This window comes from Candoia aspera, chromosome 11 (genome assembly GCF_035149785.1).
Source record: "Candoia aspera isolate rCanAsp1 chromosome 11, rCanAsp1.hap2, whole genome shotgun sequence".
Taxonomy (NCBI): Eukaryota; Metazoa; Chordata; class Lepidosauria; order Squamata; family Boidae; genus Candoia; species Candoia aspera.
Window position 1 is genome coordinate 4,784,326 of NC_086163.1, and position 16,258 is coordinate 4,800,583.

The 16,258-nt window shown below is 43.5% G+C and overlaps 1 protein-coding gene across 1 annotated transcript; it reads left to right on the top strand.

Moving 5' to 3' along the window:
- Positions 1-2,951: 2,951 nt before the first annotated feature.
- Positions 2,952-13,890, top strand: OSGIN1 (oxidative stress induced growth inhibitor 1). The gene is made up of 5 exons (XM_063312808.1): positions 2,952-3,412; positions 6,127-6,263; positions 7,911-8,102; positions 11,403-11,494; positions 11,864-13,890. The coding sequence occupies exons 1-5, from the start codon at positions 3,355-3,357 to the stop codon at positions 12,864-12,866; spliced, it is 1,482 nt and encodes a 493-aa protein (XP_063168878.1). The 5' UTR covers positions 2,952-3,354; the 3' UTR covers positions 12,867-13,890.
- The last annotated feature ends 2,368 nt before the right edge of the window (positions 13,891-16,258 follow it).

Below are 16,258 nucleotides of genomic sequence, written 5' to 3' on the forward strand. Positions count from 1 at the left end.
CATACCACTTCCAAAAAACCTTGCCAAGAAAACTGCAGGGACTTGTCCAGACAGTCTGCAACAATCAGACAGGACTGAACAAATTAAAAAAAACACATGCTAGGGCTGATCAATAGAGCGACATCTCAATTTTGCTTTGCTGCCTTTCGGAGGATGTGGACACTCTTGCTTGGCAGTTGAGTGCTTCCATTTGTAAGCCTCCATTAGCCATCCTCCATGAACCACCAACTCTTCTGAACCCAGTTAGCAGCTGACCCAGGTTGTAGACCTCAGGTTGACAGCAAGGTGGCTTTAAACGGGACTCCCACAGTCTCGTTAAACTTTAAAACAGTTGGACACGTACAACATAGCCTTTGTTGTACATTTGGCATCTAATGTTTTGCTTCAGTTTGTTTTAAAGGAACTTCGTGGGATTAATGTACTGTAAACTCTAATGCCAGAAAAGGAACGTCAAACCTAGTTTGGTACTTAATGAGTAATGAGACCTTTTTCACGCCACCTCCTTTACTCTTTAATCTGCCTTCTCTTACTCTATGTCTCTTACTCTACCCAATCAGTTCTGGAAAGTCAGCTGTAATGAATGCCTATTCTAAAACACTCTCAGACTCATGAGCAGGAATGCAAAGATACTGATTTATTAAAGAATAGTATGCAGGATCACAAAGAAAGCTGAGAATGGAAAAAGCGTGCCAAAAGCAAACTAAAAACCCCTCGGTGCAGATGAGATCCCTCTCCCCGTAGAATCTTCTCAAGTTCACAATCCCAGGTGCTCCTAACGGCTTCTGATGGTCCGCGGGAAAAGTCCTTGAGCCGAGCACATAACCCAAACACATTCCATTGAAATGAACACAGATACAGAGCTTGGCACAGGGTTTCACAGCAGCTCCCTCCCAACAGCAACGCGCGTCAGCGCCATGGCATGTGAAACGTTACGATGTACAATGCACATCGAAACAGTGAACATGACATCAGCAGGAAGTGGCTTTCTTGGACAACTGCAGAAACACCAACACCTTGGCAGACCCGCTGATCATACCTACTTGGGAACATTTTTACTCCTTCTGGGCCAAAGGAGTGTTGGAAATCAGTTAGGGAAAGGAACTTCACACGCTGTCTCCCCATCTATCAGCAGTGTAACTCTTCAAAACCGGAACAGGTCAGGACCAAATTTGGTGTAGCAGCAGAAACCAGCAAAAGACACCATACTGACATCAAAAATGGTTCAGACCTGGCTAGGGGCAGCAGAGGGAGAGGGGAAAAAAGAGAACAAATTCCCCCAGGGGTTGCCTATGGAGGAGGCTATTGGGCAGCAGCTCCAGATGTTGCTTAGGGTCCAATACCAACCCCCATTCTTTCCTGGTCACATGACCCAGGACTTGGAAGGAATTCCAGAAACCAAACTCTGCAGGATTTCCCTGGCTTGTTTTCTAGGAGTCTTGTGAATTGGTTGAACTGAGCCTTACTTAGTCTCCTATAGTTATCCTTAATGCTAGTCTAAGTGACTACACCTAAATGCTGGCATTTCCGTTCCTCTTTCCAATTGTTAAAATCTCCCATTTGTTCCCTTTGTGAGTTTTGTCCTATCCTTACTAGTGAAATTCTCACCCCTCTGCCCTGGCTGTAGTCAGCTGTTACAATTATTCCCAGCCTAGGGAGAACAAGGTTGAGTCTTTTGATCATGTAGCAGTCCAAAGAGGTGCCATTTGGGGGAAAAACACTACCACCTTCTCCGTCACCATCACATCTGGGGAATCCACACACAAACTTTTGAGAGCTAACCACTTAACAATCTGCTGGATGAATCTGTCCTGTTTTCTCCCACAGTTGTGTGTGTTGGTTAACTCTCAAGTGTTCCCTGACTCAGTTACACAGACATATGTCAGTTTGGGGAAGTTCTTATTTAAAGAAAGGAACTGAGTGAAACTGCCACCCATTTTTAAAGAGGCGGCGATTTTGCACACGAGGCTGCTCCTGAACCCTCTGTGTGTAAGCAGGACTTATTTTGCAACATGTGTGAAGAATACGCAAAGTCATCTTCCAGCAGAAATTTATCTTCTACCTCCTTTGAGTAGCAACTGAGAAGTCTAGCCTTGAATGCATTTCTAACAATAACATTCCTTCTTAGTATTTTTTTTAACCTGTTCAGTCGTGTCTGATTCTTGGAGACTGCCTGGACAAGTCCCTGCAGTTTTCTTGGCAAGGTTCTTCAGAAGTGGTTTGCCATTGCCTCCTTCCTGGGGCTGAGAGAAGTGGCTGGCCCAAGGTCACCCCATACCTGCTTCTAATTTGGTTCTCTCTGGATATGTCAGACTACAGTTCCATAATTCCCAATCAGCATGGTCATGCTGGCTGGAGATACAATCCAAAATATCTGGATAACACTAGATGGAGGACAGCAGCTGACCAGTCTTGGACACGAGGACAAGTGCCACACCCAGAATTTGTGGAAGATGACCTGATTTTCTTCTGTGTGGTTGATTTAAATGGCCTAAAGCAGGGATCCTCAACCTTGGATCAAAGCTGGCTGGGGAATTCTGGGAGTTGAAGTCTGCACAGCTTAGAGTTGCCAAGGTTGAGGAACCCTGGCCTAAAGCAATTCCTATTTTTTTTAGAATACATTACTGTCATGTAATTGAGATGTTTCTGTAATTTCTTCTGAGGTTTGGGTAAGAGAATTGCTTCTGTTCTTGCAGGCAACCTCTTTATGGCTAAAACTGCATTGTGTGCGGTATTATCTACAATATCCATAAATAGTCCTTGTATTTTTGTTGAGAACATCATCACCTGCAATTGCAATGTGTGAAATCTAAAATATCAATATTTTAGCTAAAATAAAAGAGATAAAGACAGGGAAAATCTAAGGATCCTGGTCAATTCTGCAGTTGTTGAATATTTGCTAAGCTCTTGTATTCGATAAGCTGCATTCTCATTCAGTAGTTAAACACTGAGGTGCAATTTGACAATATAGCTGGTGCTGTTTAGCACTTGTCTTCAGCTGATCTGCTCCAAAGAGCCTTCCAATCTGAGGATGGTGGGAATCATCATCCAGAACAGTGATGGGTGCCAAGTTGTGAAAGATATTTACAGGTGTGAAACAAAACACTTCCATTCTGGGGTCGGCCAAACTTCCTCACCCTAAAGGCAAACTTGGGGTTGGACTGGAAAATTTGCTAAGGTTCTCCGCTTTCTTGCTGAATTGCCCAGTTTTTGAGTCTTGTTTCCGTGACTTCTGCTCAGGGTGGGCCAGAGAAACAACAATCCATGCTTTGGTGATAACGAATATTTGTGTGGCCTTATCGTTGCAGACAGACTCGGAAGACCTTGAACTCTGCTGGCAGAGCGAAAGAACAAGCCATGTTTCATACAGATCTGGAACGGAGCAGCACCAAACCCCTTCCAGCGGTGATTATAGGTAAATACCTCTGGGGAGTAATCAACAGATACCAGCGCAGTTATCTTCCCATGCCAGCCTGCTTTCAGCAGCCCCAAACTGCTGTAGTTCTAAGAATTACCATTTAAAAAGGAACGTATAGATTAATACATTTTTTCTTTTTCTTTTTTTTCTTTGCAACTATTTATATTTACTTTCTGAATAATGGAAAAAATAAAGAAACATCTGGGAATCTCCTGCTTCCCTTCTGTGCCTTTTTCATGCAAAAGCAGCTTTAAAAAAAAAAAGTATTGAAAACCAGTGGGATTCAAGATCTTGAGAATAGCAGGAAGTTTGCTCTTCACTTGGAGGCTGAGTTGCCTTTGAGCAACTAGGCTTCTATATAGGAAACAGGTGATGCTGCAGGTTTAATAGCTTCAATGCAATTTTATTTTTGCTTTGGCCTCATCCTTGCCTCAACTCTAGCTGGGGAAAGGACTATCAGTTCTTGGCATTAACTTACTAGCACAGTGTTTCTCAACCTCGGCAACTTTCAGATGGATGGACTTCAACTCCCAGAATTCCCCAGCCAGCCAGCCTGGCTGGCTGGGGAATTCTGGGAGTTGAAGTCCATCCATCTGAAAGTTGCCGAGGTTGAGAAACACTGTGCTATCATATTTGTCACCACTTTGATGACAGGTTTCCACTCCACTGTGTGAAGATATTTTCCCCTTCTCTATCAGATGCAGTCGGGGAGGGAGTGTGCATTTGTAAAATGAGTCACTATGTTATCTGGTGGCGGACAGCAGATGACATTTTATGGCCATGCAAGCATATTTTCCAACTTTCCCAATGTAGCAGGGACAGTTCTAACTTTTCTATGATCGTTCCATGGGAAACTATGTTTTCCGTTCCCACTGTGTGACATGAATCAGAGTTCTGCCATTTGCTAGTTCCCACGTGTAATGCTAAGCCAGGATATTTCTAAACCGTGGTTTGCTGAATAAGCCATTCACCCAACACACTCAACCATACCAGGGTAGCATTATATTTTGTATTGCTAGCAGATTTAAATTGCTAGCAGATTTACGTGTGAACTTGCTCCAGTTCACAGGTAACACAAAGACATAACGTGGTTGTCTGCTTTCAGCTTGACTGGGGAGATCTCTCCTCCTGTTGCACACCACACAAGTGCAGATTTGTAGATATGATTGTGAGTCTTTGCAGGGTAGGAAGGGGAGAAGTGTTGTTATGGGAAGGCTCCGTTCCATCTACGTAAAATCCTTTGCTTGCTTATTTGGGGAAAATCTCTTTTCGATCTACGTAAGTGAGAGTCAGTTTGGTGTAGTGGTTAAGGGCAGTAGGCTAGGAACCAGGAGGCTGGCTTTTTGAGCCAGTCACACTCACGCAGCCCTAGGAAGAAGGCATTGGCAAGCAGCTGCTAAAAATGTTGCCAAGAAAACTGCACAGATTTGTCCATGTGGTCATCAGGAGTCAAGACTGATGCAAAGGCACTCTGTATCTATATCCCCATAAGTGCCGGTGGAATCACACTGCCTATAATTTGAGCACCAAAGGTTTCTGATAGAGTGGAATGGGAGATACAGAATGTTCTTCTTAGAGCCTTTGGGGATCAGTGCTTAAGCAGAAAATGAGTGTGCCTGAAATATAGCCGAGAAGGGTGTGGAGAAATGTTGCTTCCAGCGGTGTTTTTTTACAACCCGGGGCCCGTGCCAAATGGAACAGTATTCCTCACTCTGGTGCTGTGTCATGCTGACCGGCATCCTTGCATTACACAGTTGTTGGTTTTGGCACTTCCTTTTAAGCCGTGAGGCTCTTGTTGCAAAGAGTGACAGATGGTTCTCTAGAGGCCTGGTAAAATATTAATCTGGCGATAATGCAGCTATAGCAAGTGGACATCTCAGTTATCTCACCTGAAATAAGTAGATTTGCATATTTTCTGGGAGATTTGCATTGGGGAGCTGAAAATCCAAAAGCGATTCAGCCTTTCATTAAGCCGTAGGAGACACCCAGTGCAAGTACAGTAGATGCTACTGACTCGACAGAAATCTCTTTCTCTTCAACTGGAATACTTTCAAGTCGGCTTGCAACCTTAATTTGCCAGGACTTTCCAAACAGAAGTCCCCTTGGCTGACTTCACACCTACAATCCTGTGTTTCTGGCTCAGAGTGCTCCATGAACCCAGCCATTGTGGCGCATGGCTTCTAGGGGTGAATGATGCCTCCATGGCTTTGGAGCAAGCCAAACTGTTGCTGGGCACTTTGATTAAGCCAACTTTGATTAATTTTAATTTGGTGGTACTTGACCAAGCACTTCAAAACAAGCCAAGCAGGCTTTTTCATGGAACTAGAGGGACGTGAGAAATAAATCCAAATTATTGGATTTAAATTATTGGATTTAAATCCATATAATTGGATATATAATAATATATCCAATTATATAATGATATATAATAATAATTGGATTTAAATTTAAATTATTGTTGTAAGCTGCCCAGAGTCACTCGCTGAGATGGGCGGCTATAGAAATAAAATAAATAAAATAAAATAAAAATGTTAAGCAGGCAACTGCTTTTCCCAGCAATGCAAATTCACAGTTGCACCCAGCTTTGCATACCTGACTGCAACTGAGCCACAATGATGGACTAGGAAATTAATCTCTATTTCCAGAGAAAATGCCATAATACACTTGGAGCTTCTAACCTTACATGGATCCATTTGATTTCTGTCTTTCAGGAAATGGCCCCTCAGGGATCTGCTTATCCTATCTGTTGTCTGGCAACATTCCCTACGTCAGAAGGAACTCCGTTCATCCTAATCCCATCTTGCAAAGGAAATTAGAAGAGGCACCAGAGGTTTCCATCGTAGATCAGGTTGGTATAACGCAAACTTCTGTGGGGTGGTCTTCCAATAAAGTGATTTGGCTCTATACAGGTAGTCCTTGCTTAATGACTGTTCGTTTAGCGACTGTCCAGAGTTATGATGGTACTGGAAAAACTGACTTATGACTATTCCTTGCATTTATGACCATCACAGTGTCCCTGAGGTCACGTGATCACAATTCTGGCGCTTGGCAACCATCACACATTTATGATGGTTGCAGCATCTCTGGTCATGTGATCACCATTTTCAACCTTCCCAGCCAGCTTCTGATAAGCAAAATTAACAGGGAACTGTGTGTTTCGTTTAATGACTATGCGATTTGCTTAACAAGTATGTGATTCGCTTAATGACTGCTGTAAAAATGGCTGTAAAATTGGGTCCGGATTTGCTTCGTGACCACATCGTTTAGTGACCTAAATTGTGGTCCCAATTGTGGTTATTAAGTGATGACTACCTGTGGACACTCTTCACTTTTGCAAAAGTGAAAGGTTTCTATAAGAGTTACTTATAGAAACTCCTATAAGTAGCTCATGAATGTGGCTGTGCCTCTGGATTTACATCTTCAGTGAAAACTCTGAGTACAATCCTCTGGCTGGTCTTCAGTCACGTAGCTGGACAAGGTTTCTTAGATGGAGAGTCTATCAGAATGATACATACGGTCCATCTGCCCTTGAGCATTCAGGGTAGAAAGATACTGTGTATAGCATTCTGCTAGGTTCTATCTATCCCTTCCTGCAGGACTAGGATAGCAACTAAAGCTTGGGCGCTGTATATGTATATGTAAAGTCTATGCAAAAGTGTGATGGTATGTGGGAATGACCTTGGGAGACAGGAGGAAGAGCTGCAGACTAAACAACCATCATACAAAAGGTATCTCAGCCCAAAGAAGGAGGGAGGGCATGGGAAAATATTTCAGATGGGACCCTCCCTAGTTTTCCAGAGGGTAGAAGGAAAGGAGGGGAGAAAGACTTTCAGTCTTGCAAGATTCTGTTAATGTAACCTTAAGGACAGATCTAGTCCTCCTGGGTGTGCTTCTTGTCTGGACCACCTTGCAGGGCTAACGAAAAGTCTGTGAATTCAGTTCCCAGTTTCAACCCCAAAGAATAACTTAAGGCCACCCGTGTCTGATAGGTTCCAGTAGGACGTGAGCAGTCCCATGATGCCTTCTGGTGGTCAGCGTATCTTAGATGATGATGATTAGATTTTTATCCTTTTTTTAAATAATTGGTCAACTCAAAGTGATGAACATACCTAATACTCCTGCCTATTTTCCCCACAACAACAACCCTGTGAGGTGGGTTGGGCTGAGAGAGAGGGACTGGCCCAGAGTCACCCAGCCAGTTTTCATGCCTAGAACTCAGTCTCCTGGTTTCTAGGCCAGCACCTTCAGCACTACACCAGATCGGCTCTCCAAATGGAGGGTATTTGATCTGGCAAACAGTCAGTGCTGTGGATATTCCAAAGCCTGTTCAATGGGTGTACAAAATATGCATTGAGTCTGCCACTCAATACAACATGAAAGAGGAAGGGAAGGCCGTCACCTTTTGATCTGTCTATTAGAGCAGTGCCCCAAACCAAAGTTTTCAGGACAGGAAACAGCAGGAACAACCCATCGAGGCATCTTGTTTCCCCCACAGGATATAGAGTATCTATCAGAAGGCTTAGAAGGCAGATCTTCCAGTCCAGTGGCTCTCCTTTTTGATGCCCTGTTGCGTCCAGATACCGACTTTGGTGGTACAGCTGATTCGGTGCTCACGTGGTGGCATGAAGCTGACCGAGCTATCCCTCACCTGGTTCTTGGCAAAACCCTCCCTGGAGGAGCCTGGCATGTAAGTGCAGCTCAGGATATTAGCATTTATGAACGAAGGGTGTGCTGAACTCTGCCTGAGTTTGCCCAAGGGCTTTCTTTCTCCATGGAAGAACTTCCTGTCTTTCTATTTTATTCCCCTGGTGTTTGCATGTCATTCATGTTTCTCTTGCTGGTATTTTGAGCTTCCTTTCTTGTGGGAAGGGGTGGAAGATGCTAGGGCTGGTGTTAATGGTGTTCTGTTTCTTGTCTTTCCATCACTCCAAAGTCTTCCTGGCTGTCCACTTGTCCTGATATAAAAATCCCAAAACAAAACAGTGGGAGAAGATCCCCTTGATGACTTTCTTACGAATTGAATGGAAATGTGAGAGGCAAGGAAGGTGGCATTCACCCCTTGGACCCCTTCTATCCCAATAATGCAGAAGCACTGTGGTCTGCCCATGAGAAAGTCTCTGGAATCCTCCTCCTCTTTGAAATACAATCAAGAGCAATTTCCCTTGTAGTATCTGTAGGTTGAGTCATGGCAACTGGATTTCTTGCTTTTGGTTGAAATGTTTCACTGCTTGTCCAAGCAGCTTCTTCAGTCTGGGCAAAGGTTGGTGAGAGGACCCCATATATGTCTTCCAGGGTGGCTGCATTGTCCCTGCACCCGAATGGCTGTTACTTGTGCCATGGAGGTATGGATTGTCCTTGGGATGTCTTACTCCTAAATCCCTCACTCATCCCCAAGTGGATCATTGAGAGTGGCCTTCCTGGTGGTCTTAATCTTCCTGGGGCTTGATGAAAGAGCAGCATGAAAAATGGGGGACAAGTTGTGTCTGAGGCCTCCACCTCTATTGAGGGAAGGACCTTCCACTTTGGCATGAATGGATTCCTGAACCCCTCTCTCAAACCACTTTATTAGTCCCCAGGAAGATTAAGACCATAAGTTCACCAGGAAGGCCACTCCTAATCATCCACTTGGGGATGAGTGAGGGATTTAGGAGTAAGACATCCCAAAGGCAATCCACACCTCCATGGCACAATTAACAAGCCATTCGGGTGCAAGGACAATGCAGCCACCCTGGAAGACGTATATGGGGTCCCCTCACCAACCTTTGCCCAGACTGAAGAAGCTGCTTGGACAAGCAGTGAAACATTTCAACCAAAAAGAAAGAAATCCAGTTGTCATGACTCAACCTACAGAAAATTCCACCTGGATAACTGAGAATCTTCATTGACATCTTCCCTTGTAGCAGACTGAATGAGAACTCATGGAGAAAAAAATGGAGAATTTTTCTGCACCACGCTGGTGTAAACCAAGTTAAAGTATAACCCAAGTTTATAGAACCAGTCCATGCCAAACTCTAAAATGGTTGGCTGGAATGGGATGAATATGAAATTTGAACTGTATGAGTTTGACCCCTAAAGAATTCATAAGGTACAAAATAGTCAAATTCAAAATGTTTCACATTTGAAATGGGTTCTTCAGATCTTACCAGAAGAGATCTGACCTTGTTCCAAGCATTCCCCAAAGTGTTGCCAACAGTTGAATGTCATTGAAACAAGCATTCCCGGAATGGTTGAAACAGTGTTGAAACTCTTCCAGTAAGTTTGGAACATCTGCTGAGATTAGATGTTAGTGGGATGTTTTGGATTATGTATCTGCCTTGCCATCTTGTTCTTTTCTTTTTGCAGAGTTTATTTTTTGTTGTTGTTTTTTGTTTCTTATTTTTAGAGCCACCAAATCAAACAAATGAATAAGAATTCATTTCAAACTTGAAATGGAATGTTTTGTGGTTGAAATATTTTGCAGACTTCTATCAAAGAACTGTTACATGTGGTTGAATTTCAGTTTATCTGTACTGGTCTTGAGTAGATTGTACATTTCTAACTTGCATTTACTGAAGCTAGTCTCCTAATGGCCAAACAACCTGAAAAAAATTGACATCCAGTATTACAGAAAGGATCTGGTTTATGCATCAGCTGAAATAACTTTCAAATATTTGCATAGAAACATTTCTATGCAAACAGAAATGGGTGTAATTGTACAAATAAATACATGGTTATATTGTGAGTGAAATAGCAAAAGCAAAAAATGAAAGTCCACTATTATTATTTATTTATTTTATTTATTTATCAAATTTATCACTGCCCATCTCCCCCACAAGGAGGGACTCTGGGCAGTTCACAATAAAAACATTTAACCATAATATAATGTCAATAATATACAATAATATCAATAACATAAAAATATACATATGTTAAAATATAATAAAATCCAGATGGCTAAAATATTCTTTCTATCCGCAAGCAAACAGGTCAGTTCTATGGAGCTAACCATCCCCAGGAAGAACTATGCTCTTTCCCACCCCAGGGATGTTGACAGAGCCAGGGTTTTAAATGTTTTTCGGAAGTCCAGGAGCAAGGGGACCTGCCCCAACTCTGGGGGGAGAACGTTCCAAAGGGCAGGCGCTATTGCAGAGAAGGCATGCTTCCTTGATCCCGCCAGATGAAACTCTTTAACAGACGGGGTCCGTAGCATGCCCTCTCTGCATGCCCTCTCTGCATGCCCGGGTGGGTCAATGTGATCGGGATGAGACGGTCCCTCAGGTACCCTGGGCCCATGCCATGTAGGGCTTTAAAGGTCATAACCAACACCTTGAATTGGACCCGGAAGCAAACTGGCACCCAGTGCAGCTCGCGCAGCAACGGTGTTACACGTGCCACCCTAGGGGCACCTAAAATTACCCGCGCGGCTGCATTCTGGACCAGCTGAAGCTTCCGGATACTCTTCAAGGGTAGCCCCACGTAAAGCGCATTACAGTAGTCTATATGGGAAATAACCAGGGACTTATCCTTATAAGGGACATTTAACTGGACCAATCATAGGACAATTTAGCACTTTAAGAACTAGCATTCGAATCAAATCACAGATTAGCAAAAACAGTCCAAATAATAAGAATGAAAAGAATTTCTAACTGCTGTAAAGCAGCCTGTCCTTATCGTTATGGCCAGACAGAATCCTGAACATGGCGATTAAACTATGGTTTGTTGACAAGCCACAATTACCAGGGTTCTCATTGTGTAAAGCCGTAAGCTGTGTTTTGCAAACATCAGTGGCTGGATACATGCAACATCTTGGGTCAAATCAAATAATCTGCTTTGTGCATTAGAGAGTTGCCTGTGCTAGATTGTGAGGAGGGGCGGATCTTAGCCCATTGGCCAGTTCTGTGGGAGGGACCCCCAGCCCCCTCGTGTCACTTCCCTCACTGCTTCCAGTTGTATTTCCAGAACTGGATTTATGTGCTACCTTTGTTTTGTTTTCTTTCCATTTGTTTAGTCCATTGAGGGCTCCATGTTCACCCTGAGCCAAGGAGATTGGATGGGGCTTCCTGATCTCCAGTTCAAAGACTGGCTGAGTAGGAAGAAAAGGTATGATCCAGAAACTCTAATTAACCATTAACGTTAAGCTCAACCATTTAAAGCACTTCTGTTTCTGACCAGTTGTGATGGTCCACTGATTGAGGTGGCTGCTTCATGCTGCCTTTTTGGGGTGCTCTGAAAGGGCCAAAATCTCACAGTTACTTTATCAGTGGATTTCTATTTCTAGGGCCAGCTGCTGGTAGAGTTGGGGGAATTTGGCATTTTTGCTTGTTATTGACACTTGATTTGTATCCATTAAGAAAATGCTTTCAAGCTGAGCTCAAAACCCTAGATCTTGGTTATGGGTGTGAAATCAGTCGGGAGAGGAGTATTCTCCATTGATGATTAATCTGTTTGGACCATGTTGTTGTTTTACAGAGGCTTCAGAAACAACAGGGCAACTGCTAGTGACATCGTTCAATACTATCAGTATTATGTGGCCAAGAAAGGGCTCAAGAAGAATTTCGTTTGTGGAACTCTGGTAACATCTGTGAAGAGACTGAGCTTGGACCCAGAAGGTGGCTATGGTGGCCGGGATGATTCCAAGGATGGCAGCTCTGTGTGGGATTTATCCCAGACGTCTCAAGACAGCACGGGCAGCCTCTTCCAGGTGGATGGATTTGTCACCAATATCAGTGGCACCCATCCCTTCTCAGTCTATGCAGAAAACGTGGTCTTGGCCACTGGGACCTATGATAGCCCAACCCATCTTGGGGTCAAAGGGGAGCATCTCCCTTTCATCCATCACACGCTGTCAGCTCTCGAAGAAGCTGTGAAGAACAAGGACATTGGCATCATGTCTGACCCCATCTTGATCGTAGGAGCTGGGCTGACGGCAGCAGATGCGATCCTCTTTGCGCACCATTATAACATTCCTGTGATCCATGCTTTCCGCAGGCGAGTAAATGACCCAGCCCTCATCTTCAACCAGCTTCCCAAAACAATGTACCCCGAGTATCACAAAGTTCACCAGATGATGAGGGAGCAGGCCAACCCTTACCCAGGACCATATGAACATTACGTCAGCCTTCCTGAGCACCATGTTGTCTGCTTTTTGGAGGACAGGAAGTGCATCTTTTCTGATAAGAGCGGTTGTCAAAAAATACACAGGATTTCCATGGCTTTTGTTCTCATCGGCTCCAATCCCAACCTCTACTACTTGCCCAACAATGGGATGGACTTGGCCATAGACTGTGAGCAGCCAGTCAGTTCCAAGAGGAACCCCATAGATGTTGATCCCTTCACTTATGAGTCTGTTCATGAGAAGGGACTCTATGCTGTCGGGCCATTAGCTGGGGACAACTTTGTGAGATTTGTGCAAGGTGGTGCTTTGGCCATTGCCAGCTCTCTGCTGAAGAAAGTGAACAAAAATCCTCCTTAATGCTTGTGAAGATACACATCCTCTTCTCTGAAGGATGACTCCTTGCCAACTTTAGAGAATGGGCATTGGATGTGTAGCTGTGTTTTCAGATATGAAGTCTCTCCTTGAAAGCCCTCTCAAAGTTGGCTGGGCTATGCCGAGTTTCCGATCCAAGAAGATAAAAGCAGGATGCTTGCAGAAGGTTGACTTCTTAATCTCCCCACCTCCTTTTCAAACCGAGGGTAGAGGTGGTTTAGGAAAGCCTTACTAGATCCCATGGGGCAAATCAGGCATTGCCTTGGTTAAATCTGGAAGAAGTTATTTCTCCATGGATAACCTGAAGGGCCTGGTCCACATATTCTGAATTGCAGTGAAAGCATTGCTGGGATCCAAAATAATTGTTTTTGCTCATGCAAGGGTGGTGAGCTTTCCATTCAGTAATGTTTCAAGGCCTCTCAAAGTGGGGAGATCCTTCAGAACAGATTTTCAGTGGGTCCATGAAGTCACAGCAAAGTGTGGGAGAATCTGTAGTTCTCCCACACCATCTATGCATGGAAGTGCCTTTCCATTACATGTGGTGGGTGGAAGGAAGGCCTGCATCCAACTCAAAAGTTTGACGCAGACTGTCCCAACCAAGGCACCCTCCAGATATACAGAATTCCACAGCCATCATGGCTTTTGCTGAGAAATGGAAGGTGCCCAGGCATGGGAGGGTTAGTCTAGGAGAACATAAACCTGTATTAACAAGCATCCTGGGATTGTGGTTAGACTAACAATTGTGCACTTGTTACAATTAGCGGTGAAACCCAACTGACCATTGTTTCTTCAGCTTCTCAGAAGTGAAATTCAATAGGTTTGCAAAGCAATTTTGGATGCTATCACTCAGATCTCAGGATGTTCTTTAATGTGTCTCTTGGACAGCACTACTGACAATGTTGAGTTTTATCTGTACAGCTAAGTGTGCTACTAATTTGTAAGCAAATTTTGTAAAACAATAGTTTTTTTTAAAAAAAATAGAATATTTTGTATATGGCTATTTTAAATTAAAAAATTGATTTCTACAGACTCATCCTTCTTTCATCTGTGAGTAAGCCACTGACTCAGATGTGTTCTATTTTGAGGGAAAGCTATGTGGATTATTTATTGCTGAGTTTGCTGCCTGGTGGGACACCAGGAACACAGCTGACAATGTATTTGATAATGCAGACAGATCCCTCTGCAGTTTCTGTTCTGAAACATTTGGGACCAATGTATCACCTTTTTTTAAGTGTAAGAAATTTGCACCAACTTTCTTGATTGCTTCTATAGAGAACCTGTTCATACAACTGGATGTCCTTAATTACTCCTGAATAAGCTTTAACATCTTCTGAATTTGCCCATTTGAATGGGGGAAGAGAAGCTGCAATGAGCTGGAAGGAAAAAATAAAGTTATGCAAAAAAAAAAAAAGGGCAAGCCAATTCGAGGGTCATCTAGCCTTCTTGTTGACCTGCTTCCTACAGAAAGGATGGAAAACTTCCGCCTCTTCCCCACCATACCAACAGAAAGTTCAGAGATGCTGACTTGGCACTGAAACATGGACCTCTGCTGGGCGAGCAAGGAGGGCCAAATCATGCCATGTATTCTGACATAGCCATGCCAGTGATGCAATGGACATAAATTACATCAGTAGCAGCATTTCCATGGTGACAGCATGATGCAGGTGACATCATCATGGCTTCTACTGGATGTCTATGACTGGAGAATGCAACTTCCTTTATTCTTTTATAACATGACCCTCAAACTCTAGATCAGTGTTTGTCAACCTTGGCAACTTTAAGATGTGTGGACTTCTGGGAGTTGAAGTCCACACATCTTAAAGTTGCCAAGGTTAATAAAACTGGTTTAGCAGTCATCTAGAAGCACCTAGTGGATCTTGGCTAGTGAACCCCATCCTCTTAGATCAACCCCTCTGTTTCTCAACCTTGGCAGCTTGAAGATGTGTGGACTTCAACTCCCAGAATTCCCCAGCCAGCATAAGGGGAATGGCTGGGGACTTCTGGGTTGAAGTCCACACACCTTAAAGTTGCCAAGGCTGACAAGCATCGCTCCAGATGCTCTTAATGATCTTGGTGTTATCCACACTTGCATTGGATACTCTGCTAAATAGAGTCCTCAAATGATCTGGAGAATTCCAAGCAGGGTTAATGTGTTCCCATGTTAACAAGTCCAACCACTATAGATTGAAAACCATAGTTTACGACATATTGCTGTATGTGCCTCTAGCTGAATGTAGCTTAAACACCATTACAGATGCTTTATGCAAATCCAGAAGAATTTCAATTAGATATGACATTGGCAGCCTAAGGTTCTAGTTAAAGAACAGCATGTGCTGTGATTAAAAGATGACCCTCGGCCACTTAATCAAGCTTTTTGGTTTTGCATACCATGCAAACATGTCTTCTTGTACCACTTTCCCATGCTCTATTGGTCTGTCTTCAGTCTGGGAGACACTCAGAGGTCCCAGAACTGTAAATGTCCATTACTACACAATGCTGTGCTCGTCTAAAGCAAGATCAGTAAGTGTGGCCCAGGCCCTGGCTAAAAATAAACACTTTGGCCAACTTTTGAATTCCTATACCAGCAGACAAAGCAGGGAACATCTAAATGAGGCACTTGGGGATCTGGTATATTTATGGCAATGACGATTACAAATTCCACTTCTGCAATCCAAGCCTTTCACAGTATTAGCTGTCACTTGCCCAGCCCATCCTGAGATATCAAGTTGCTGGACTAGGTGACCAGCAACAGATTGCAGAAGCAATCTTTTTCGCAGAGGGGAAGCAAAACTTTGCTGAGTTTCCTTGCCTCTGTGCAAAGCATAAAGGCTCAGAGAAAATATCCAAGTCCCTCTTCTGCTCAACATCCCTGCACCAAGGCAAATCTGAAGATCTAGAAGAGGTCTGGGCAGATTCCAGCCCAGTGAGTTCTCATATTTTTTCCTTAGAATCTGCACCAACCACAACCAGGTAGAAAAGACAGAGGCTGGATTCTCACCAGGCATTAAACCAGGGTTTCTCAACCACAGTTCCATGGAACCCTAGGGTTCCACAAGAGGTCACTAGGGGTTCCCTGGGAGATCACGATTTATTAAAAAAAATTATTTCAAATTTGAGCAACTTCACATTAAAGAGGTAAGTTTCATTCTTTCAGTTTAAGAACACTGTTAATGCATCTATACAGACCTACCCATGAAACGAATATAATAATTTTGCAACTTCCGGCCTATATTTGAGCCTGAATGGGCAGGGGTTCCCCCAAGCCTGGAAAATATTTCAAGCGTTCTTCCAGGGTCAAAAAGTTGAAAAAGGCTGCATTAAACCATCAAGGGCTTGGCTTGGGCTTAGCATGTTGCACAATTCATTAGGGTTTAACA